Consider the following 27,883-nt stretch of genomic DNA (forward strand, 5'->3'; position numbering starts at 1 on the left):
TTTTGGTGTTAGCTCACCTGGAATAGGGGAACAGAAGTACTTTTAGTTGTTAGCTCACCTGGAATAGGGGAACAGAAGTACTTTTTGGTGTTAGCTCAACAGGAATAGGGAACAGCTAAAAGTACTTTTTGTTGTTAGCTCACCACCACCGTCATAATCTTTTAGGTTACTGACGTCATCTGAAGCTGAAATTTTGCATGGAAAATCCCAGCAATAGTGTCTCTAAATCTTCTCACAGAATTCTGATAAGATTTAAAACATGGATTTTGCTAGAAGTAAAATATTGAAGGGTGTCTGTAGATTCTGGAAGTACGTTTTGTTTTCAGCCCATCTCCAAGTAGCGGCAAGAAATCCTCGGATGGAGAGTATCACCCCTCGAAGTCCAAGTACCATCCTGTTGATGACGCATGCTGGAAGCACAAGGAAAAGTAAGCATCACAACTGCAATCTTGGTATGATCAATTGATTGGTATCTATCATCCAGATTAAGATTTGTCTCAGGAACAATGTCTGCAGTGTTGGAACATGATAACACATATCTTTACTCGATCAAAGATGTCTGTGACATGTTCAGCATGATTCGGATTGCTTCAGGCATGTGCCAAATGTTCCCTTGCATTGGCAACTGAGCTAAGACCCTATCTCACAAAGGTTATAGGGCGATAGGGTAGCCTTGTGGTTAAAGTGTTGGGTCGTTGTGTTGCAAATCCCGTTGTGTTCCCCCACATGGGTACAGTGTCTCTGAAGTCTGTTTCTGGTATCCCCAACAATGATATTGCTTGAATATGGCTATGAGTAGCATAACCTTGCCCAATCACTGGCTCAGTTACAGTACTTGTTTGTGATCATTATTGAAGAAATAAATGACGATTAGGAGTTGCTTGTCGTACAATAAAACACTGCAGGGAGCATAAACCATGAGCGATGCAGCTTTCACAAGGAGCGCGGCCCCAGGTGGTTTATTTTCTGTGTAGTGTTTTATTGTACGATAAACAACCCTTTGTCGTTTATTTCTTATGTGAAATTCTCCCAATTCGATTGTCATATCTCTCCCACTTTTGAATGTGATCGTTCAGTCATTGCATTCATCTGAGGGAACAACTCACAAGACACTTCCCTAAAAAATTAACATTGTCCAATTTATGACGCCATCTTGCTGCGAGCACATGTTTAAATGAATGACGTCATGATAGAACAATGTTTTATTGAGAAACCACGCTTCGTTTTCATTGTTCTCTGTGATTTATCACATAGCTGTCTTTTTCATCCCGATATTGTTGAATATACTACCACTCACTAGTTTGGCTGGCTTGTACTTTATTGTTCACAAAGTTGTTTTATCTTTAAAGTTAAATGGTCTTTTGCAGAGTTCCATATCTGGCACTTTCAAAAACATTTGAGGCCATCGAGGATACATCTGCTAGGTGAGTATAGTGAAGCCAAGTCTTAGAAACATTTTTTGGATAACAAACAAATAAAAGCTGACTAAAATGTACAACAAACAAATAATTCCCCTAGACCTCATACTTCTTGTAAGAGCTGACTACAGTGTACAACAAATAATTCCCCAAGACCCCAAGCTTGTTGTAAGAGCTGACTAAAATGTACAACAAATAAGTCCCCAAGACCTCAAGCTTGTTGTAATAGCTGACTAAAATGTACAACAAACAGGTCCCCAAGACATTGAGCTTGTTGTAATAGCTGACTAAAATGTACAACAAATAGGTCATCAAGACCCCAAGACCCCAAGACCTCAAGCTTGTTGTAAGAGCTGACTAAAATGTACAACAAATAGGTCACCAAGACCCCAAGACCCCAAGCCCTCAAGCTTGTGAGCGCTGACTAAAATGTACAACAAACAGGTCCCCAAGACCTCAAGCTTGTTGTAAGAGCTGACTAAAATGTACAACAAATAGGTCACCAAGACCGAGAGACCCCAAGACCCCAAGACATCAAGCTTGTGAGAGCTGACTAAAATGTACAAGTAGGTCACCAAGACCTCAAGCTTGTTGTAGGAGCTGACTAAAATGTACAAGTAGGTCCCCAAGACCTCAAGCTTGTTGTAGGAGCTGACTAAAATGTACAAGTAGGTCCCCAAGACCTCAAGCTTGTTGTAAGAGCTGACTAAAATGTACAACAAATAGGTCACCAAGACCGAGAGACCCCAAGACCCCAAGACCCCAAGACATCAAGCTTGTGAGAGCTGACTAAAATGTACAAGTAGGTCACCAAGACCTCAAGCTTGTTGTAGGAGCTGACTAAAATGTACAAGTAGGTCCCCAAGACCTCAAGCTTGTTGTAGGAGCTGACTAAAATGTACAAGTAGGTCCCCAAGACCTCAAGCTTGTTGTAAGAGCTGACTAAAATGTACAACAAATAGGTCACCAAGACACCAAGACACCAAGACCTCAAGCTTGTGAGAGCTGACTAAAATGTACAAGTAGGTCACCAAGACCTCAAGCTTGTTGTAAGAGCTGACTAAATTGTACAACAAATAGGTCACCAAGACCCCAAGACCTCAAGCTTGTGAGAGCTGACTAAAATGTAGAAGTAGGTCCCCAAGACCTCAAGCATGTTGTAGGAGCTGACTAAAATGTACAAATAGGTCCCCAAGACCTCAAGCTTGTTGTAAGAGCTGACTAAAATGTACAACAAGTAGGTCACCAAGACCCCAAGACCCCAAGACCCCAAGACCCCAAGACATCAAGCTTGTGAGAGCTGACTAAAATGTACAAGAAGGTCACAAAGACCTCAAGCATGTTGTAAGAGCTGACTAAAATGTACAAGTAGGTCACAAAGACCTCAAGGATGTTGTAAGAGCTGACTATAATGTACAACAAATAGGTCACCATGACCCCAAGACATCAAGCTTGTGAGAGCTGACTAAAATGTACAAGTAGGTCACAAAGACCTCAAGCATGTTGTAAGAGCTGACTAAAATGTACAACAAATAGGTCCCCAAGACCCCAAGACCCCAAGACCTCAAGCTTGTGAGAGCTGACTAAAATGTACAAGAAGGTCACAAAGACCTCAAGCATGTTGTAAGAGCTGACTAAAATGTACAAGTGGGTCCCCAAGACCTCAAGCATGTTGTAAGAGCTGACTAAAATGTACAACAAACAGGTCCCCATGACCTCAAGCTTGTTGTAACAGCTGACTAAAATGTACAACAAATAGGTCCCCAAGACCTCAAGCTTGTTGTAAGAGCTGACTAAAATGTACAAGAAGGTCACAAAGACCTCAAGCATGTTGTAAGAGCTGACTAAAATGTACAAGTAGGTCCCCAAGACCTCAAGCATGTTGTAAGAGCTGACTAAAATGTACAACAAACAGGTCCCCATGACCTCAAGCTTGTTGTAACAGCTGACTAAAATGTACAACAAATAGGTCCCCAAGACCTCAAGCTTGTTGTAAGAGCTGACTAAAATGTACAACAAATAGGTCCCCAAGACCTCAAGCTTGTTGTAAGAGCTAATTAAAATGTACAACAAATAGGTCCCCAAGACCTCAAGCTTGTTGTAAGAGCTGACTACAGTGTACAACAAATTACAAATGTGGTCTTACACCTAAGAGAATTTTCCTTTCTTTCTTTTAAATAATATGTCATTCTTTAGAAATGTTACCTGCAGCTAGAAGTGGAGGTTTGTTATGGCGATATATTAGACACTCGTTACATGCACTGACACTGAACAGGATGTAGCATAAAAAAGAATGGAACTTGGGAAATGAAATACTGTGGAAATGTTATGTGATACAGGTATGTGATGTTGATAGGTTTCCTCATCAAACCCACAACAGACGACCAGCAGCAGTGTTCACTTTCACTCGCATCAGACTGATTCCATTCTTTAAATAGTTCTTGATGTTAAGGTATCACAAGTAAGGAAGAAGGAAAAAAAGAATGGTCTTGCTTCTCCTATCGTTTGCTTTGAAAGTGATTCTTTAAGCTCCTTTAATTCTTGAGAATCTATTCCTGGAATAGATGGTACTTTGTATGACTTTTCTTACCAAGCGTAAATTGTCAGATACATTATCTGAATTAGTTTGGTTTCTAGTCTTCACTTTTCAAAGTTTCATTTTTCTTTTTAATAATGTATGTCTATAATTAACACATGGAAAACTCGGTCTATGGACTTTGTGGCAGATGTCGTGTCTATGGACTTTGTGGCAGATGTCGTGTCTATGGACTTTGTGGCAGATGTCGTGTCTATGGAAGATCAAACCAGGGCAGGCCCACAGCTGACAGAATGATGTAGTTAATATTTTCTATAAATGTCCCCATGCCAAGGTTTAGGGTTAAACTGTCCCTATACAGGAAAGTAAGGGCACCCAAGGGTATGACAGTAAGGGGAAACAATGCAGAACCACCCAACTGAGAAGAGGAGCATCCCGTGATAAACGTCAGTGTCGACATGCAATCAACTTGTGCATGACGTTCATATAACAACAGGATCATACATTTTGGTCAGGAATTACACATTTGGCTCAAGATTAGAGACTACGCATTGGGGCCTACATACTATATTTCCACTGTTAAAGGGGACTGTGCATTTTCTCCGACTTTTTCTCTGTTAACTTACAGCAATCGCTGGCTGTTAGATTGATAAACATAATCAAATTTGAACTTGCAGACAAAGTTTGAGTGACCTCAGCCAACAAAACCTTGTCCTACTTTAAGATTTGGCCTCTTTAGGGCCTTGTAGAGGGGTAAGGTTTGAGAATTATCAGCTGGGCCACTATGTTGGGCCTTGTCTTGTGGTAAGGTTTTTTGGGCCTCTATTAAGGGCCTGTTGAGCTACACATAATGATGTTTTTTCCACTTTTGAGAAGAATGAGGACTGGGCCACTTACAGCAGCGAGTTTGTGATTATGGCCAGGTCTAAAGTATGCTGAGGCCCTTGCTCTTATTGGGGAAATACGGTTTTGTGTATCAGATAATTTTTGAGGAACTCTTCAGGACAATTATCATGAGTATCCGAACACAGCTGTAATATCTGTCCCTATGTGGCTAGGTTAAAAATCTGTATGCATGAAGCTGTTCTCAAACGATATATGTACAAACATCAGAATAGTTTTCAGCCGACCAAATGAAGACAAGATTCATTATGTGTTTTCTTTTTCTCACGCAGGCTAAAAATGATTGAGATCCTCTGCAACTTCTTCCGATCAGTGATCGCACTGTCTCCAGGTGATCTGCTCCAGTGTGTGTACCTCTGTCTCAACAAGCTGGCCCCGGCCTATGCCGGCCTAGAGCTGGGCATCGGGGAGACAGTGCTCATGAAGGCCATTGCTCAAGCTACAGGTAGCTACACTCATGTCCTGCACACAACTTGCATGTGCATATGACCTGTGAAGATCAGCAGTTATGATTGGTCTTCAGCAACCCATACTTGTCGTAAGAGGCAACTAACGGGATTAAGGTGGTTAGGATGAGTGACTTGGTTGATGCTTGCCATCGTATCTAAATTGCATAGATCGATGCTCATGATGTCAGTCACTGTACTGTCTGGTGAAGACTCCATTATTTACTGACTGTTGTCATATCAACAACAAACAAACACGTATGCATATACAGCAGGTTTGTCACGCTTCATCGGTGCATCACAAATTTACAGCTGCTGATTCGATATGTGATGCGCCTGCCTATTGATTCATAATTTAGTACTGTATAGATTTTTTCAAAAAGAACAATTAGCAAAGATTTGCAGTAACATAGCATTAACCTACCATCTGTCACACAACACAGTCTCCATCTTTTTGTATCATACAATAATACTGATCCCAAGTTGATTCATCATGTGTGTAACAAACTTTAATTTTAAGCAAATACAGCAGAAAATGAGTATTGCATTGTGATTCAAGTATCATCATTAACCGACCGTCATTAACTGAAAGTTAGTTGTGTAATGATACAGCGATACTGTATCGTATCCTGATACGAGGTCCACGATACATAGATTTACAATCCCTGTATAACGATACATTCTATGTATTACATTACAAGTTATATTGATGTACAAACATTTATCCCATCTTTAATCTCTGAAATTTACAAACAAATGATACAGGGTTGTGACTCGATCTGCAAAAAGAAAAAAAATCACGGTATTGTTATACCTCTACTGAAAATCCCGTTCAAGGCAACATTTCACCTGATTCCATAACACTAATTGCAGCAATAAAAATGCCTTTTTTTAATTAATACTTAAGACTCTTTGTGCTTTGACAGTGAAGAAAGAGAGCATAGTAAACTTGATTATCCACTCCATTTTGTATACATGGGCAATATACTCCCAAACAAGTTGTCCTAAGATCAAAAGGAGTATATCAGCCATTGACAAGAAACCTATCTATTGGATACAGGACGACTATCAAGGAAGTATCGCTCACTTGAGTAACAGACAACCAAATTCATTAAATTTGGGTTTTTATTTAATATTTTACCTGGCGCACTGTTATGAGAATTCAAATTTATTTTACCACAAATGTCAAAATATTTCTCAGGACACCTAGTGATACCTGACAGACCTCCTGCTTAGACTGACTTTAGTGGTAAATCAATGATATTGTATATCAAACTGTATGTTCATCTTCCTAACCATGACTTCTTGCTCTCGGGAATTGCAATAACCAACTCATCAATCTTGTTCTTGTTTTGTTGAGTGAGCACCTGGTTGTTTTTCTAACTGATTTCTATTTGTCAACTTTCAGGTCGCAGTGTAGATAAAATAAAAACAGATGCACAAGAAAAGGGAGATCTCGGGTTGGTGGCTGAGGTAGGACATTATGTCGCTGTTTGTATCTCCTGTGTGTGTTGTCAGAGTGGAAAACAATGTTATCGAGCCGGCTGTCAAATTTGTTACGCAATTTTGATTCGACTATGCATAGACTCATTAGTCCAGCCAAAAATATAATTCCATAATTCCAGCCTAGTTCAGCAAGGGTGGAAACTGGACAGTCAGTTAACTCCCTTGCCTCGGGAAGCTGGCCACAGGTTATCAAGGCCCAATCATTCACAGGCCCAGTTAGATGGCTGGACTACAGCTGGTTGTAAGCAATCCAAGTTGTATCTTGACATTTACAAAATACAACACAACATCATGTATGCTTGAACTAGCTATAACATTTAGTCAACCATACTGATCTTCTTTAAAACTGCAACCTTTGTTTAGACTTGTATAGTATACTAGGGGAATATTTATACAGTTAGGGAACATACATTTGATTTGTATGGATTTTTTTCTCAGCTGTATCCAACAAACTTTATTTACTGAACACCATAAAACAGTATATTCATTCTCACCATAAACACACAAAAATTTGACGTGGGCATTTTCCACCAAACTAACTATCATAGCCAAAAAAACAGACACAATTTGGGCATATATCTGAACAAATTGTTCATTTAAAAGTTTCCTTAATCCTCCACACACGCACGCATGCGCACACGCACACGCACACGCACACCCACTCACACAAGAAATCAAGTGGATGCTTCCTTACAACAAAACAGTAAGAAAAGCCCATTAGTGGAAACAGTGTTTTGGAAGCCTTCTTCTGTATGGTAATTATTAATGGGGCTAGTTATTGATGCCAAGTGGCTATGCACTGCCTGCATTCACAGTAGCCCACACCAATAGACCATCATTAATCATGGCCGCAAGACAACACCAGCGTCCCAAAGGTGTGATTTCTATTTAATCAGAAGGCCTGGGTTGATGTAGTGTTGTGTGCTGTGCACTTCTGCTGTGTCAGAAGTGTCTAGACTTATGGTGGTTGGCAGACAATCTTGATTGTAAGCAGACAGTTTTCATGTCTTTAAGAAATATATAGAAACTCTTACAAACAAAAACAACTGCATATTTCCACCTGCAAATGCCTGCTTCCGCAGCTTTTGAGACAACATTAAAATCAACAATGTCTGGGGAATCCACATATGTGATGTTAATGTTAGAATTACTGTCCTTTGGTTCTAAAGCTATTCCTTCATGTATATGAACCTGTAGGAAAGTAGTATATGTATATATAATGGCTACGTTGATGCTGCTGAGGATCTATGTCTATATGGCACTCTGGAGATTGTTTTCAGTGTGTCATGTTTCTTCATGGCTCTATTATAAGAATGTGTTATTGATTGTTCCTCACATCGGCTAAATAGGCTTCAGGATCTTCTTAGAAATTTAAATTAGATTTGGAAATAATACAGTGAAACGCTATCAGTTTTCACTGTGCCTTCCAGATGACTGAAGTTAGAAAAATAGTTTGAAAGGACATTATTCAGAATTCAGAAAGGACGAGGATGAATAAGAACCCATTTTGGCCCCTGGAAATGTTAAATTTTAAAGTTGCAGAAAATTGCAATGCAATTTCCCCATGCAAAGTGACAAAGAATCCAATACAATCTATGAATGTTTTACAACCATCTCTCGTTCATTGATGTGAATTTACTGTGCCATCTTGTTCCTTACAACCTGTACTGCATGGAGTCTGTGAACTAGATTACTTTTAACCCACCAGTTTCAGATTTAAATAACATTACATAGGCAGTTTTTACCCCACCAAATACAAGAGTGACTGAATATGGTTTTACGTTGCTTTTCAATATTCCATCAAGATCACGGCTGGGGACACCGGAAATGGGCTTCACACATTGTACCCATGTGGGGAATCCAGCCCATGTCTTTCTTTTCTCTCCTCCCCCTCCACTAAATACATAATATATACAGAATCTGGTGGCAGAGAGAGAGAGAATGGTGGACTTGGTGGAAAGCGTGTCATTGTTCTCAAACATCGTGGATCATTGCTCATAACATCAATCACTGGATTGTCTGCTCCCGAGTCAGTTATTTAGAGAACACAGTGGTGTTAAACAACAAAGATCGATCAAAACAACTGGATAGGTCATGTATAATATGTAGCAAAATTAGATGGTACATTCTGATGGTGTAACAGTTTGCAATAGTAAGGTGGCCTGTCTGCACCAAAGCTTGATGTGCAGAGTTATTTCCCTTAGTTGCCAGGATCTGCTAACTGTAGGACTTATTCCTGCAGTCACCCTGATTATGATCCATGGTCAGTTAAAGTACACATGGAAATGAAAACAAACTGTTTTGCTGGATTTAATAATCGACACAAAGCATTACGTTGATGTAAATACGAAATAACAAAACAACTGGAAAAGTACTAGTCTGGATTTGCTAGTTTTATCTCAGTTCTAAATACAAAATGTACTTTACAGGAGGTAATTTGTAGGCACTTTCAACATTCAAAAACAAAACTAATTCCAAATTGACATGGCAGAAACAGGCTATAGGCATTATGCAAATTAGCCTGGAAAAAGGTTGAAAAACAACAATAAAAAAACCAGCTATGTTTATGTACATAATAATAATGACATGTAAGTTGTTGTTTGAGAAGGGAATATGTTACTTTTACGTTCTGATATTTTGACGATGATTCACTATCCCACAATGCCACTCACAAATCACTAACCACTGACAAATCACATGCACGTGGGTTTCAAGCACCTGTTTTCACCTGTCGTCAAGGTGTCATAGGTCATGGACATTCACCTTGATCTACTATAACCTGGTTATGCTCAGTTTCACAATAGTCTGTTTTGTTCATATTTTTACACACTTTTACATGTAAAAAGACATAAAAACCTTTGATACGCTGTATTTGTGCTAAGGCCCAATTATTACTAATTGAGTTGTTTGAATATTTATATATTTTGTATATTAACTGCATTTATTTAAAATCTGAGATCGAAAAAAACAGTTTTTTTTCATTTCCGTGAGTACTTTAGGACCGTGATGTAATGTGAGCGATGAATTACTACCAGGTATGAATATTTTAGGTGAATAAAAATTTGTAGAATTTGACCAAGTGAAGGACATTTAGTCCTCATACATCAGAACAAATGTAAGAGCAGCTATGACAGTTACTTACGACATAGGTCATGAATTAGATATAGAAAAAAACCTCACTAATTCAAAGGTGAGAAAAGATAAATGACTGTTTACGACAATTGCAAATAGTCATCCACAGATCAAGAAAAGTAAACAGAACATGTGAGTAAAATATAATTATTTAGGAGGAGTAATGGAGGTGTTGCCATGATTAATGATAATGTTGATGGTGGAGGGGATGTTGTGGATCAAGCCAAAACTTAAATAATAAACGATGCAAGGCCGAGAAAATATATCAGTATTTCTAAACAAGAACTCAATAACTTTGCACTTGCTGTTTGTTATTCTCAATCTGCCGTACTATCACGAGGTGTTGTTGTCATGGACAATGAGTTTATTTTGAAAGTCCAAAGAAGATATTCATGTTGAATTCTGGAAGAAAATAAACCATATTATAGCAATGAAACGACTGTTTTCTCTGCATCGAACTTGAGACTGTTCGTACGAAATTAAGATCGCAGATTTATTTTAAGCCAAGGGAATATAGAATCATTTACGCTATATTATGGGATTTTGGTTGAGCATTGAGGGGGCAATGTAGGAGTACATATGTGTGTTTCAGGAATACTGTTATATTGTGGGGGGCACGGGTGGGCCAATCTTCTAAGGAGTCGCGATTCGCTGTGCAGAGTTGCGTCCCTTGGGCACGCCAGAAACCTATGATTGTGGGTTCGAATCCCAGTTCGCCCCGATTATGTTTTTAGGTTTGTCAGCACCATTCCCGTGCTCGTGGGTTCACAGAACTGGTAAACGTCTGAGACTGCATCACTTTGGGCTTTCCTCCCACATTAAGCTGACACGCCGTGATGTAACTGGAATACTGTTAAAAGTGGCATTCAACCCAACTCACTCACACTGTTATATTGTGAGATGTGGAGGGAGACTTGAGTGGGCAGATAATGTGGGGGCACATATGTGCTTCAGGAAAACAGTTCTGGAACGGTGAGCTGATCTTAGAATATCTTTCCCAGGTATATTGTTGTACATGAACCATAGTTCTGGTATATTGATTCCACCGACCAAATTAGAGGGGCAACATTTGTACTCTCACATTAACATCGTTAAGATTGAACTCACCCACTCAGTTCAGTTATAAGTACCAGGGTTGATTAATCAATGCTTAGCTTCACATAGAAAGAGTTGACCTAAAGACAGGATTTATTTTTCAACATAATCCCTTTCCACGTTAATACACTTTATCCAATGATGTTGGAGGGATTTTGTCCTTTTGAAGTCCTTATTTTGGCTGTCCAAGAAGTTCTACACAGTTGCTAGGCCGTCATTGTTCAAGTCAAAATGGGTTCCTGCTGGAGCGTTCTTCATGTTTGGGGACAGATCAGGAGAATAAGGTGGGTCCCTGAGGAATTCAAGGCCACACTCATGGATTGTTGTGATGACAATGAATGTCTGTGCATAGGAGCATTGTCTTGATGGAAGAGAAAACCTTTTCACAGCTTCCCACGTTTCTTAATCTTTATTTTATCCCGTAAAAAGTGCAGCATAATATGAGCCTTTTATTGTCTGGCAATTTCGACGATTGTCCACCATGTTGACACCATCAGGATCACAGAATATGGAGGCCATAACCTTTCCAGCTGATGGGCAGTCTCTGCCTTCTTTGTCAAATTCTTCCACTGTTTCAGTTGTTTGGATTCAGGATGGAAGCGGTGAACCCAGGTTTTGTCCATAGTCACAATTCGTTGCAAGAACCTTTCGGGGTTAGTTTCAACAGCTTGATTATTATGAGACATTTGGTGCCTGGTGCGTTTTAATCAGGTGTCAGAAGCTTTGGAACCCGACAAGAGGATACTTTCTTCATTGCCAAAGTTTCTGTGATAATGGCATGTACTCTCTCACGGGAAATCCCTTCTGAACTGGCAATGTGACACTCAGTTTTTCGCAAGTCGGATATCATCATATGATGGAATCTCTGGATTATTTCTGGCATTACTGACATCACAGGCCGTCACAGATAGGGGTTGTCTCCAAGCCTCCTCCTGCCACACTTGCTCTCTGCTGCCCACGTCTTCGCAGTGGCATAACAAGAGGCATCCTTCCTTTGTGTTGTACTCATACCTCCACGATGGCTTTTGGTGTTAAGCCCCTATTCTGCACGTTCCTCAAGTTTGTCATGTTTGTCCATATATATGTCTTACAGAGGATATGTGCCTATTATTCACAAACATGTTACATTTTTGGTTTATTTTAAGTTTTTTCCCTTTAACGACCTGTTTAATGTTTGTATGAAATATATTTAGAATTTCTACTATATTTTTGCAATATTAATGAGTGATTTTGGTAATTCATTGCAAATTAGGTGTGTCGGAGTTGCAGTGCGAGACTGTCGGATTATCGGGTCTAAATAGCACTGATCGGTTCCCATCTTTAGTGTCGGATAAAGCCGATTGTCGGATTAATGAGTGTTGGGTTAACAAGACTTGACTGTATTAACTCGAGAATATTTTTATTTGCTCTCAAAGAGCATCTGTAAGCGAAATGTTCAAGTAGTATATCTGCTTGGCATTGAGTGAGATAAGACTGACCACGAGGACACTGTATGTGATTGAGGAGATGTTCTCCAGCATTGTGTGCAGATCTCTCCCAACCATCAGTCTAACTATCTCACAGGGGAGCAATAGATAATCCACATTTTTCCTATCTCTGCCTGGCATTGTCGGAGAAGAAAGTGTTCAGAGAATGCTCATGTTATACGAAACTAAAGAACTGCTACTTGAATCTACTTGATATTTGATGCATCTGCTTGGTGCCCTCTTGTTATCTCCCTCCACAACACAAGGATGCTTAAATGAACTGGTCAGAACTGGGCTTTGACAGCAATGTGTATATATACTGAACAGGCGTGGCAAACAATATAACTATACTGAACAAAATAAGTTAGGGATCATGAATATTTTGTGGGATATATTTTGTAGTGATTTCAGAATAATATACTGAAAAAAATTCATAATCCCTAACTTTTTTTGTTCAGTATAGTTATATTGTTTGCCACGCCTGTGGAGACCCAGGTTGGCACTCTGTTGCTTATTGTAAGAGACAATGAGATTGGCGATCAGACTCACTGACTTGGTTGATTGCATGTCTTTGAAGCCGACTGCATGTGATGTTGCTCATTTTATCAACCACCTGTTTGCTGGGCCCAATCGGGTACAGATTATTTACAGCCACAGAAGGCAATGTTGTCTAAATTGCCACGATTCGCTGTTAACAGTTGTTTTCCGTTAGGCGTGTAAGAAGCCTATGATCACAGATGCACATGGGTTTACCAAAGTGGTATTGTATCTAAGACCTGCATCACTTAGGGCTTTCCTCCCACATTAAGCTAGCACAGAAGTGACAGGATGTATGAACAATGAAACACTAGAAAGAAGTGACAGGATGTATGAACAATGAAACCTGGCAAGAAGTGACAGGATGTATGAACAATGAAACCTGGCAAGAAGTGACAGGATGTATGAACAATGAAACCTAGAAAGAAGTGACAGGATGTATGAACGATGAAACCTAGAAAGAAGTGACAGGATGTATGAACAATGAAACCTGGCAAGAAGTGACAGGATGTACGAACAATGAAACCTAGAAAGAAGTGACAGGATGTATGAACAATGAAACCTGGCAAGAAGTGACAGGATGTATGAACAATGAAACCTAGAAAGAAGTGACAGGATGTATGAACAATGAAACCTAGAAAGAAGTGACAGGATGTATGAACAATGAAACCTGGCAAGAAGTGACAGGATGTATGAACAATGAAACCTAGAAAGAAGTAACAGGATGTATGAACAATGAAACTTAGAAAGAAGTGACAGGATGTATGAACAATGAAACCTGGCAAGAAGTGACAGGATGTATGAACAATGAAACCTAGAAAGAAGTAACAGGATGTATGAACAATGAAACTTAGAAAGAAGCGACAGGATGTATGAACAATGAAACCTAGAAAGAAGTGACAGGATGTATGAACAATGAAACCTAGAAAGAAGTGACAGGATGTATGAACAATGAAACCTAGAAAGAAGTGACAGGATGTATGAACAATGAAACCTGGCAAGAAGTGACAGGATGTATGAACAATGAAACCTAGAAAGAAGTGACAGGATGTATGAACAATGAAACCTAGAAAGGAGTGACAGGATGTATGAACAATGAAACCTGGCAAGAAGTGACAGGATGTATGAACAATGAAACCTAGAAAGAAGTGACAGGATGTATGAACAATGAAACCTGGCAAGAAGTGACAGGATGTATGAACAATGAAACTTAGAAAGAAGTGACAGGATGTATGAACAATGAAACCTAGAAAGAAGTGACAGGATGAATGAACAATGAAACCTAGAAAGAAGTGACAGGATGTATGAACAATGAAACCTAGAAAGAAGTGACAGGATGAATGAACAATGAAACCTAGAAAGAAGTGACAGGATGTATGAACAATGAAACCTGGCAAGAAGTGACAGGATGTATGAACAATGAAACTTAGAAAGATGTGACAGGATGTATGAACAATGAAACCTAGAAAGAAGTGACAGGATGTATGAACAAGGAAACCTAGAAAGAAGTGACAGGATGTATGAACAATGAAACCTAGAAAGAAGTGACAGGATGTATGAACAATGAAACCTAGAAAGAAGTGACAGGATGTATGAACAATGGAACCTGGCAAGAAGTGACAGGATGTATGAACAGTGAAAGTTATAAAATCTATAACAAGTACCTAAATCAGTACATGAGTAATAGAGATTGTGAAATATGATTCAGAAATAATGGAGTTTGTGAACGATAATGTTTTCTGAGATTTTAAAAAAAAAATTGTTGTGGAAGATAATTTCTCCACAAATTCCATGACATCTGACATCATTTATTTTTGCTAATTTGTTATGGAATTATTAGAGTTGTGAAAATATGTGAAACATTTCTATCAAATGAAAGCTCTGTCTACTGAAAAGTACCATTACCAGTTCACGTGTTTGGAGGGTATTGAAAGCAGGTAAAGAATCCTTTGGTTACTCACAAGCTTTAGGATGAACTGGCCTGGGCCAAACCTTCCCCAGGTAAGAGCTGGCCGGTGAAGGTTTCGCCTGGTACACTGGGGCACGGCTGGCCTAGTCGTCTAAGGTGCCGCAATTCATGGTGCAGAGTTGCGTCCCTTGGGCAAGCCAGAAACCTATGATTGTGGGTTCGAATCCCAATTCCCCCTGATTATGTTTCTTGATTGTCCGCATCATCAAAGTGGTTAACATCTAAAAACTGCATCACTTCGGCTTCCTCCCAAATCAACCTGACATATAACTGCAATACTGTTCAAAGTGGCATTAAACCCAACTCACTCCCTAACTATGATGAACCTTATTTGGTATACATGTATAAAATATATCACATATGTTTTGAGTTTGTATGTACATGTTAAAAGGGCTGGGCTATTGATGACTTTATCTCCTTGTCTGTCTAGGATCAGTGACGGAGGCCCTTTGGCAATCTGACACACATTGCTTATGTAATACTAGTTTATAATATCAGGAAGGTTTCAATCAAACTTGGGAAGTTAACAAACCTATTTATCAAGAGATGCTGACTAATGTTTCCTGTGAAATCCTTGATAAATCTCAGAACTGAAGACCTTTACACCAACTGTCAGGGATGTTGCTGCTGGTACTAATTGTTCTCTAGCTCAGTGCACAGACTGCAGTGTCCTGTTTCATCACATACTTTATTGGTATCATTATTTTATTGATTTTTGTCCTTCAAAATTGTGAATTTGTATTGGAGGTCGTTTAGCTATAAACTCAGTACATATAGGGCGTCTTAGCTGCTGTGTTTTTTTTAGAATAGATAGCTAACTTGACTCTTCAGCACTCAAGAAATCCCAATTTACAAATTGTAATCATTGATAGATTTATTTGTTGCACATTATTACATTTCTCAATGACATACATCAACTAGGTCAGCAAGTCTGACCACCCAATCGCCTCTGACGACAAGCATGGTTGTTGCTGAAGACAGTTCTAACCCATAACCTTCACGGGACTGATAGCTTGTTCTCCTAACTCAAAACATACTGCATAACAGAGCTGATTGATATGAGGGGGCACAGGTGGCCAAGTCGTCTAAGGCGCCGCGATTTGCTATGCAGAGTTGCGTCCCTTGGGCACGCCAGAAACCTATGATTGTGGGTTCGAATCCCGGTTCGCCCCAATTATATTTCTAGGTTTGTCATCACCATACCTTTGCTCGTGGGTTTCACCGAAGTGGTAAACGTCTGAGACCTGCATCACTTCGGGCTTTCCTCCCACATTAAGCTGACACACCGTGATATTACTGGAATACTGTTAAAAGGGGGTTAAACCCAACTCACTCACTCACTGATTGATATGAAAGACATGTATGACCCTCAGCCACACTTCTCCTATGTTAATGTCACCACATAGAAGTTGTAGCTCATAATGAATCCATGTAATCTTCAGTGCCTTGACACTTTCCAGAATAACTTGGAAACTTAAAGATTTGGTTGTTTTCTGTCTTGCAGAGCAGCCGAAGTACCCAGCGGATGATGTTTGCACCACCTAAACTTACTGTGATGTCAGTGTTTACCAAACTCAAGGATATTGCCAATATGACTGGACACTCAGTAAGTTGTATAGACGTGTTATGCTTTTATCTTGGAAAAAAACCCTTAATTCCACAGGGGAAACCAATATAACAGTTTGCATGACAATACATTCATAGCTGTTCCTTCCTCTGTAACTAGCAAGAAATAAGTCATATGTTGTGACTTTATTTCTTTGACTTTTTTAAAGAAAAATTATCTTTTAAGAAAACAAATTATCAATTATTTTCTAAAATCAGTGTCTTCATATGTCTTCAGGTGATGACCAAGAAGGTGGAGATGATTAAAGGATTATTTGTCGCCTGCCGACAGTCAGAGGCTCGATACTTAATCCGATCGCTGGGAGGCAAGTTGCGAATCGGCTTAGCAGAGCAATCAGTACTTACAGCACTAGGGAATGCTGTCTTCCTCACACCCCCAGGGCAAGGTAGGTGAAGGTTATTGGAGTTGAAAGCCAGGAGTTTCTAAATGTTGTCAAGGCTGACTACTTGTTTACTAACTGGTACTAACGTGAAACGAAGTATGTGCCAATCTGTTATTCTTGCGTAATAATATGATTATAAGTTATAATTTTGTAATAAAATTTTTTGGAAAGATTTTGTCAAAATGTGACTGCTGTTGCATTTGGTTTTGGGAACCATGTGGTGTGTGAAAATATATAAATGAATTATCACAAAGTTGTAACAAGTTGATTAATGAGAAATGTCTGACCAGAGACCATATAATAGAGGGACAGCCCTCTAGCCTATGCGCGAAACCATCAGTGCTACGGCTTGTACTGCGCAGCCTGTCCGGAAGCGAGCAGAAACGCGTTCACTGCAGTCATCGTTGTTGCCTTTTTTTCCCATGCAAAAGATATATTTCACAATACATAATTACACTCATATATTTCTTAACATTGTTAACATTACAACTGAGATTTGTTGGTGCCCTAAAGCATGTCGTTGTCACTGTATTTGATGACTGTGATCACGCTTTGTCTTTGTCCGAGAGAACAAAATGGCGCACATGTAAAATCGGCAAAAGTGCAGATTTTGATTTTCAATAACGGGCTCTAATTCGCAATGAAAGTCCTTGGTTACCTAGGTGTATAAAAAGGAGATATGTTAAAAATTGGCTTAGTGCCATTAACAAATTTAGGGTGGATCCGAAATTTCAGATTTTGACTCCAGAAATGGGACTAAATCTGAATTTTCCCGAAAAAATTACACCACAACTCTTAATTTTCGCATGATTTCAGACGAATGTGTTCCTATTATCGGTCCTGAATTTAATAGTTTTACATTCATCATGATTTCCCCTACGGCTTGGTACCAACGTTATTTAGATACGATCGGTAGTTTTTTTGGTATGATTTTTGGTGCAAGGCCATATTTTACGTCACATATTTTAAGTTAAATTACCATATAGCAGACGACATAACATGCATTTTGTCTGTGATTATCATCCGCATATATCCTTTGAAACATTCTACAAAGTGACTTTTATTGTATGATATTAGAATTGTTTTTGTAAAACGCGTATTTTTTTTACCATTGCTTTCGCCATTTCTTCGTAAGTTTAACTTTGTTTCAGTTAGGCCTTATCACATATCGCGCATATACTACATACTACAATACTACATATTTGTTATCTTCCCGTAGATTTTGTCTGTATAAATCATGGCTACATTTAATCAATTATTTATTTTATGCCGTGTAAATATTGATTATGAGCAAAATGATATTGGCCTAAACCCAATCATAATAATGTAAATATGATGAAGGTACTACTTACTTTGTGTATTTACACAACAATGAAAACATCATACAAAAATAAAAATCCGTTACATGAAATATTTGTATAATCAAATTTTAATTTGCTTTGTAAATGCCAAGAAAGAAGAAGGATTATATCCGCAGTCGTCGGGAGAGAAGTTCCAGACAACAAGGTCGAAGGTGTCATTCAGAAAAATATATAGATGATCTATTGAATTTTGAAAACAACAAACGTTACTACAGTTTACGATATACTAGTACATATCTGGTCCCATGCTCGTTGAAGCTATATTGTTATACCTGAAATACCTAATTATTTGTATGCTGAAATATCAATCTAATCGGGTAATATCGGAATATTTGGAATTTAACAGTAGCCTCCCTTTGAAAAAAAACTTACCTCGCTCCAGCAAACCCCATTATCACTGCTAGCCCCAAACTGGCATTAACCAATAACTTTTGATTCTTTCGAAGCCCATTGTCGGACACATCGAAAATTCATTTAACAACGCTCGTAGTTTAATGTGTATTTCTAATTCATTAGAACTATTAGCATTATAAAATAGTAGCGAATTTACATGAAATAAAAACATTAATATGGCGTCATTTTTTTTCTGGCTAATAGTAAAGCATTTACACCAGTCGGTGATCATGCATTTTTGCAAGTAAATCTAGTCTGGACTTATTATAAGATATGAAGTTAATATGGAGATATATTTTGTGAACATCGGGAATATGGTGATATGTTACAAGTGTCTTCCCTGTTTCTGGATGAGTTTTATTTACACTTCCTGAGTTCCTGTGCAATTTACCGGATCGTAGTTTTCTGTGGCGTTCGTAGTAGATTTAGTATATTTGTTTATTTATAATAGTTATCAATTGCAGCATAAAATGAGATATATTAACTGATTTTTAAAACAAATAGAATACGTTATAAAATACTTTTGATATCGGAACGGCTTTTTCTTCATACGCCCTCGAAAACTTACGCTTGTGGACAGACGTCATAATTTCATTTCCTATTTTTTTCTTTGAGTGAATCTTTTTGGGAGGTATTTACCAACGGCTTGGTAGCGGTAACATCACTGTCATTCTATTTAGACCAAGAGTCAACCGAAACCAACCCCTGGTCGAAGAGAGGGAATTCTTCAAGTGGCATATCTAGGTCCAAGACGAAATCGTCCAAGTGAATGAAGTCGTCCATGGCTGTGGCGAATGTAAATTGAAATAAATGTCCCGGAAGACACACATGTTCAGCAAATAATTTACAGGCAATTGACATGTGCTTATGAGAGATATCATAAAAAAATCTTTTTAATCTGCTAAGAGACGTCCTTTTATTGGATTGTCGCTGGTCGTAGTCGGAGAAATCTCGGCTAAGGGAATTAGCTCTTACCCCGGATATTATATAATATTGTTTACGTGGTTACCAGAATGGTCAGTCGTGAATGTCTGCGCATCTATTGCGCATCTGCAGCGGTACAGAGAGGTTAACAGCAGGGTGTCGGGGTGTATCAGTTACATGCCAGACCGTAGCGCTGATGGTTTATGATAAACTGTTGGGGAGGGACGTCCCTCTATTATATGGTCTCTGGTCTGACCTGCTTCAACCCTTATTATTTGTTCCCCTGCTTTTGATGAAGGAAATGTGTCTAGTCTTATCAAATGACATGTTTATCTCATTGTGTGATCTGACAATGTTGATATTTTCACCAGTATGACCACTTGGTACCCCAAAAAACCCAGCTGTAAGCTATATCTGTGTCCACAGAGTACCCCCCGGAGATAGTGGATGCTGGGAAAGGCATAGCTGCTGATGCTCTCAAGAAGAAACTGGATGAGGCAGCACTTGTGATCAAGACGACCTATTGGTAGGATATGACTTTCCAGGCCACCTATTGGTAGTGTATGACTTGCCAGGACACCTATTGGTAGGTGTGACATTCCAGGCCACCTATTGGTAGGATATGATTTTCCAGGCCACCTATTGGTAGGATATGACATTCCAGGCCACCTATTGGTAGCATATGATTTTCCAGGCCACCCATTGGTAGGATATGACATTCCAGGCCACCTATTGGTAGCATATGACTTTCCAGACCACCTATTGGTAGGATATGACATTCCAGGCCACCTATTGGTAGCATATGACTTTCCAGAACTTCCTATTGGTAGGATATGACATTCCAGAACTTCCTATTGGTAGGATATGACATTCCAGAACTTCCTATTGGTAGGATATGACATTCCAGGCAACCTATTGGTAGGATATGACATTCCAGGCCACCTATTGGTAGCATATGACTTTCCAGAACTTCCTTTTGGTAGGATAATACATTCCAGGCCACCTATTGGTAGGATATGACATTCCAGGCCACCTATTGGTAGGATATGACATTCCAGGCCACCTATTGGTAGGATATGACATTCTAGGACAACTATTGGTAGGATATGACATTCCAGGCCACCTATTGGTAGGATATCATTTGCCAGGCCACCTATTGGTAGTGTATGACTTACGAGGACACCTATTGGTAGGATATGGCTTGGCAGGCCACCTATTGGTAGGATATGACCTTCAAGGGAAACTATTGGTAGTGTATGACTTACGAGGACACCTATTGGTAGGATATGGCTTGGCAGGCCACCTATTGGTAGGATATGACCTTCAAGGGAAACTATTGGTAGTGTATGACTTTCCAGGACACCTATTGATAGGATATGATTTTCAAGGACACCTATTGGTAGTGTATGACTTAACAGGACACATATTGGTAGGATATGACATTCCAGGACACCTATTGGTAGCATATGACTTGGCAGGCCACCTATTGGTAGGATATGACTTGGCAGGCCACTTATTGGTAGGATATGACTAGCTAGGCCACCTGTTGGTAGTTTATGACTTGGCAAGACACCTATTGGATGGGTGTGACATTGTAAGACATCTATTGGTTGGGTATGACTTGACAGGACACGTATTGGTGGTGTATGACTTGCCAGGACAGCTATTGGTAGTGTATGACTTGCCACGAAACCTATTGGTAGTGCATTACTTGCCAGGACACCTATTGGTAGTGTATGACTTGTCAGGCCACCTATTGGTAGTGTATGACTTGCCAGGACACCTATTGGTAGTGTATGACTTGCCAGGACACCTATTGGATGGGTGTGACTTTGTAAGACACCTATTGGTAGTGCATTACTTGCCAGGACACCTATTGGATGGGTGTGCCTTTGTAAGACACCTATTGGTTGGGTATGACTTGACAGGACACCAGTTGATGGTATATGGCTTGTCAGGACACTATAGAATTGTGTGGAAACCACTGGCAGCTGTAACTAGTGCACACACCACAGGGAGTCAAGGAATGACCTGCTCCCTGTGCTGGTCATTAGAGCTGATTAAGGAGGATTGCGGGGTGAGATGCAGTGACCTGATTGGGCCTTGGTGATGTGTATCATTACTCACCTGTAATATAGCTGGAATATTGCTGTCGCTGCAGTATTAAACAACATTCACTCAAGCACTTGGGTGCGAGCGGTAGCCTCGTGGTTAGAGTGTTTGCTTGTCATGCTGAAGGCCCTGGTTTGACTCCCCATGTGGGTACAGTGCGTGAAGCACTTATGTGATCTAACCAAAATCAGTACCCTTCCACTAATCATGAGCATCTGACAGCACCTGTGCGGTGAAAGTCAAGATCTGCCTACTGTTCCACAGTCTTGGTTTGAAGCTTATTTTCAAAAGAAAATGGACAATTCCTAAATGTGAATGCAGTTACATTCACACTGGTCAAAGGGGAGTAACTCATCACAGTATGTTTTGCCTGTGAAGTGAAATACAATTTCTGATGTGAACACACATGTGTAAGGTGATATCTTATTTCATGTCAACAGATCCTTGGATTCTTTCACAAAGTCCAAAAATATTTTTTCTTTAAGATAACAGGCTACTCCTTTTGTGTAGGACAGTTTTATTTCACCCAACCCGTTTTCATAGTTACTTCCCTTTGGCCATTAGAAGAAATGCAGTGATCAATACATGCCTATTTAAACTGCATCTGGTCAGTCTGTTGATGAATAAATGACTCAAATTGGCGTGACATGTTTTCTGTAATAATTTATTTGATTGTGTGTACTTGGCAGGGGCTACATAGGGCCCAGTGGAAGAAGCTCCGCCCTAATCTGATGTCTGCGTTAAGTCAACTGGTCATGGGTTTGAATTAATATTTCTGAAGAATCAGAATCTTGGTGTGGATGGGTGTAGTAAACTAATCTCCGTGTCACTTCTCCACAACACTCCTCAAGGTGGGGTTACCCCGTCTCTCACTGACTCTGTTACTCACTCACTTGCACTCACTGTTGCAGCGAGCTGCCCAACTATGACACCATTATCCCCGTGCTGCTGAAGGAGGGCCTGGAGGAGCTGCCCAAACACTGCAAGCTGACACCAGGTAGGACGACCCTCAGCTCCCTCTTGGGGGCATGGATGGCCCAGTCATCTAGGACGCCACAATTTGCTGTGCAGAGTTGTATCCCTTAAGTGCACCAGTACCTATGATTGTAGTTCTAATCCTGGTTCACCCTGATTTTTTTTCTAGCTTTGTCAGTACCTTCCCATGCTTGTGGATTTCACCAAAGTAGTAAATGTCCAAGACCTGCATCATTTTGGGCTTTCCTCCCACATTAAGCTGACTCGCCTTGATAGAACTGGAATTACGTTAAAAGTGGCGTTGAACCCAACTCACTCACACGCCGTCATTTAACTGGAATATTGTTCAAATCAGCGTTACCTCCTACTCACTCAGTCACTCAGCAGCTCCCTCTGCATCTTCATCTTCATCTTTCAAGTGACTGGTTGTCATGATATGGCTGAAATATTACCAATGTAACTTTACATTTTAACTCACTCAGTCACGTGACTGGTTTTCCTGGTCCGAACCTGAATGTCAGCCGACTGCAGTATTAACAATATGATATGGCTGAAATATTCACACACCAACTCTTGCTTTTTGGTAGCATAGTGGTTGAAGTGTTTGTTTGGTATGCTAAAGACCCGGTTTGATTTCTAACATAGGGGAGGCCAAGTGTTGGTGGATATTGCTGAAATAGGATTCAAGTGATTTTATTATCTAAGTGATAAGTACATGGGTTGAATTGTTGAAAATGCTTTTTTATCAACATGTTCTGCAATCAGGCTCATGAGATTTGGTATGTTGCAGGTATTCCCTTGAAACCAATGTTGGCGCACCCAACGAAGGGTGTGAGCGAGGTGCTACGCCGATTTGAAAACATGGAATTTACCTGTGAATACAAGTACGATGGGGAGAGGGCGCAGGTGAGACAATTATAGCATACGTTGTATCCAACAAAATTCGGTCAATAACTGGCTTACCACAAGTGGACTTTGTCTTTTAGCAGCAATTTCTGAGGAATAGAAATCTGTTGTTTACTGGAAACTTGATGTTGTCCAGCAGCTTGAGAAACCACAAGGCGCTGATGATGTATGTTGGTACATGATGCATATTACTTACATGAATTGTGCAGCAGCTTTCGAGGGGGCTGTTTCAATTTTCCAATCCGTGTCAACAGTTATGTATTGCAGACAATGATTCTCAGAAAAGAGAAAAATGACAATTTGTTTAGCAGTATCTGCCTGTTCGGTAAGAAACTCAATGTCACCAGTATTTGGAGAGCAATGAGACAAATGAGTGATATTCAACATTCTTGTTCCCTTTTCCCAGATCCATCTCCTGGAGAACGGCAAGATCCACATCTACAGCCGAAACTCCGAAGACAATACCTCCAAATACCCGGACATCATCAAGCGGATGCCAAATGCCGTTACGGAAGAGGTCAAGTCGTGTGTCATCGACACGGAGGCTGTAGCATGGGACCCTGAGAAGAAGCAGATCCTACCCTTCCAGGTTCTCAGTACCAGGAAGAGAAAGGTAGGGCTATCAATAATCCCATTCGTGTTGTTATTGGCAGACATTACTTTGAAAATCAATATGTTGATATCAAGATTTGGGATGCCTCTCTGCTGGATACAATGCTGCTGACAGAAAGGGTTTTGAATCGCAGATACTTTATCCTGTCCATACAAGTGAGCGTGTGTAGTTAGAGTGAATATATCATGCACCAGTGCAACCTATTTTTGAAAAGTGCAACCTAATATTTCTTCAATACTTCTCAGCTTTAGGCTTTAAAAAATAAAAAAATTGGTTCTCAGGCAATGGTTTTTGAAAATATAATACGGATGGTATCAATAAACAACTGTGTACAATCAACCTGGGAGAGGGCCTCCCTACATAAATGTATTCCTTGATGAGTAAAATACTGGAATACAGTATCACCCTGCGTTGATGCGGGCGGTACCTGAGAACCAAGACTATGATTTTTATTAGCCTCATGTAACATACTACACCCCTAATCACTCGGTTATGTGCAATTTGTCACTTTTTCTTAACGTCATCAAACTGGGTACTGCAAGATTGTGTACATATGTTCCTCCTATGTTTTACAGCAATACGTGAATCATTTATGTAAAATCATGACACAGTCGTCAGAGATTTGAGATTTTATTTATTTAGACCAGTCTATATTTGTGTTTTTCAATTTTGATAAATTGATAGCACCAGGGTGCAACCTGTTTTTTTCTGGTGCAACTAGATTTTCATGTCAACAGGAACCTGGTGCATGTTAAATCAAGTTCCTTAAATCAAGCCCTGCCTGTCATTGTTAATAGCCCTTGGTTTGTCTGCACCAAACCCATGCTTGTCCCTACAGAGTAGAACATTTCTTTCCTCTCTCGTTCAGCTTACATGCCAGAACTGAACTGATGCATGGAACTTAACACACTTGTTATAGCGGTAAGATAGTTTGTGTGGACAGGGCACACACGAGTACACTGATGCATGGAACTTAACACACTTGTTGTAGCGCTAAGATAGTTTGTGTGGACAGGGCACACGCGAGTACACTGATGCATGGAACTTAACACACTTGTTGTAGCTCTAAGATAGTTTGTGTGGACAGGGCACACGCGAGTACACTGATGCATGGAACTTAACACACTTGTTGTAGCGCTAAGATAGTTTGTGTGGACAGGGCACACGTGAGTACACTGATGCATGGAACTTAACACACTTGTTGTAGCGCTAAGATAGTTTGTGTGGACAGGGCACACGCGAGTACACTGATGCATGGAACTTAACACACTTGTTGTAGCGCTAAGATAGTTTGTGTGGACAGGGCACACGTGAGTACACTGATGCATGGAACTTAACACACTTGTTGTAGCGCTAAGATAGTTTGTGTGGACAGGGCACACGCGAGTACACTGATGCATGGAACTTAACACACTTGTTGTAGCTCTAAGATAGTTTGTGTGGACAGGGCACACGCGAGTACACTGATGCATGGAACTTAACACACTTGTTATAGCGCTAAGATAGTTTGTGTGGACAGGACACACGCGAGTACACTGATGCATGGAACTTTACCCACTTGTTGAAGCTCTAAGATAGTTTGTGTGGACAGGGCACACGTGAGTACACGGATGCGTGTACAGGAGGCTGTGTTTGTAGGTGTCAGGGTGATTTAATGGACCAGGGTTGAAAGTCCATCTCCATGTCCCCATTGTGGTTGTGAGAAGTTAACAAGATGATGCAAGGAAACAAATCTAATGAAAATTTGTTCTAGTAATCTTCCATAAGGCTCTATGTGCACCTCACTCTCTCCTTCTGAAACCTTTGGCCTGTGCATACTCTGTAAATCTATTTATACAAGAGCCTCTGAAGCCACCTGATGTATGAAGCATATACATACAGTATACAACCCAAGCTGCCTGTTTGGTGCCAGAAGGTTAACAACCACATTGTCATCTAATCCTATCAGGTACTTGGTAATGCAATGAAGTCTCCCAAAAGTTAAGGAATTCCTAATTCAAGTTGAAGATAATTTCATTGATTTGGAAAGAAGATTGTTGTCATTACTGTGAATCTGTTTCTATGACATGAGTGAAACAGCATGAATATGTTGCTCTGTTCCCAGGATGCTGACGTGGCTGAGATTAAAGTCCAAGTGTGTGTGTATGCCTTTGACCTCCTATACTTCAACGGCGAGTCTCTAGTCCAACAACCTTTCAGAAAGAGGAGAGAACTGTTGCGTACCAAGTTCACAGAGGTTGAGGGAGAGTTTGTATTTGCCAAATCCATGATAGCATCTAATACAGAACAGATAGAGGAATTCTTGGATGAGTCTATAAAAGGTAATGGTTGTCAATATTTAGCAGGGCTGTGAGTGTGAGGTTGTGATTCCGGTTTAGAATAGGTACCCAGCATCCCATGATGGTTGTAAGAGGCCACTGAATAGATTGGGTGGTCAGACTTAACTTCTGGGTTGATTGTGTGTCATTGTACACCAACAACATAGATCATTGCTCATAATGTCAATCACTGGATTATCTGGTCCATACTTGATTATTTACAGACTGCCATCATGTAGCTTGAATATTGCTGAGTGCAGCATTGAACAAAAATATACAAACAAAAAATAAATTCTCAGTATGCCATGCTTGTCTCTCCATGATGTTTTGGGGCAGAGTAGGTCCTTAGTATGCCATGCTTGTCTCTCCATGATGTTTTGGGGCAGTATAGGTCCTCAGTATGCCATGCTTGTCTCTCCATGGTGTTTTGGGGCAGTGTAGGTCCAGTATGCCATGCTTGTCTCTCCATGAAGTTTTGAGGCAGTGTAGGTCCTCAGTATGCCATGCTTGTCTCTCCATGATGTTTTGGGGCAGAGTAGGTCATCAGTATGGCATGCTTGTCTCTATATGATGTTTTGGGGCAGAGTAGGTCCTCAGTATGCCATGCTTGTCTCTCCATGGTGTTTTGGGGCAGAGTAGGTCCTCAGTATGCCTTGCTTGTCTCTATATGATGTTTTTGGGCAGTGTAGGTCCTTAGTATGCCATGCATGTCTCTCCATGATGTTTTGGGGCAGAGTAGGTCATCAGTATGGCATGCTTGTCTCTCCATGATGTTTTGGGGAAGTGTAGGTCCTCAGTACACTGTGCTTGTCTCTTTTGGGGGTTCTGGGGAACTGTAGGTCCTCTATCCCTCCTCGCATCATGTCTACTTTACTCATGCCTCCTCCTTTTCCTCCTCCGCTGTGCCAGGTAACTGTGAGGGACTGATGGTGAAGACTATGGATGTGGATGCCACGTATGAGATAGCCAAGAGATCACACAACTGGCTCAAGGTAGGACCTATTCTTCATTTGCTACAGTTCAGGGAAGCCCATTCCTTTTGGTTCACCACCAGGATATGACTGGAGTAATGATGAATAGTAAAACCCAACTCACCTCATCCCTCCATGGTGGCATATTATACAGAGTGTCAACTTTCATCTGTCACGTCATCTGAAATCAGATTGTCATAAATGTTCTTACAGTGAACAAGGAAAAAAATGTAAAGGTGCAAAATTTCCTCTTGAAAACAGAATTATCTGTGTATATGTGTTGCTGGTAAAGA

General features: G+C 40.1%; 1 protein-coding gene across 1 annotated transcript in view; it reads left to right on the top strand.

Annotated features, from left to right (window-relative positions):
- The window catches only part of LOC124140502 (DNA ligase 1-like), a 98,950-nt gene that overhangs the window by 54,101 nt on the left and 16,966 nt on the right, over window positions 1-27,883 (top strand). The window contains exons 9-20 of the mRNA XM_048402689.1: window positions 327-428; window positions 1,368-1,424; window positions 5,130-5,302; window positions 6,712-6,776; window positions 16,513-16,614; window positions 16,852-17,020; window positions 20,122-20,221; window positions 22,719-22,804; window positions 23,573-23,688; window positions 24,095-24,301; window positions 26,406-26,622; window positions 27,529-27,611. Coding sequence (XP_048258646.1) covers window positions 327-428; window positions 1,368-1,424; window positions 5,130-5,302; window positions 6,712-6,776; window positions 16,513-16,614; window positions 16,852-17,020; window positions 20,122-20,221; window positions 22,719-22,804; window positions 23,573-23,688; window positions 24,095-24,301; window positions 26,406-26,622; window positions 27,529-27,611 — 1,477 coding nt within the window. The remainder of the gene's footprint in view (window positions 1-326; window positions 429-1,367; window positions 1,425-5,129; window positions 5,303-6,711; window positions 6,777-16,512; window positions 16,615-16,851; window positions 17,021-20,121; window positions 20,222-22,718; window positions 22,805-23,572; window positions 23,689-24,094; window positions 24,302-26,405; window positions 26,623-27,528; window positions 27,612-27,883) is intronic.

Source organism: Haliotis rufescens, unplaced genomic scaffold, assembly GCF_023055435.1.
Source record: "Haliotis rufescens isolate VD_foot unplaced genomic scaffold, xgHalRufe1.0.p SCAF_28, whole genome shotgun sequence".
Classification (NCBI taxonomy): Eukaryota; Metazoa; Mollusca; class Gastropoda; order Lepetellida; family Haliotidae; genus Haliotis; species Haliotis rufescens.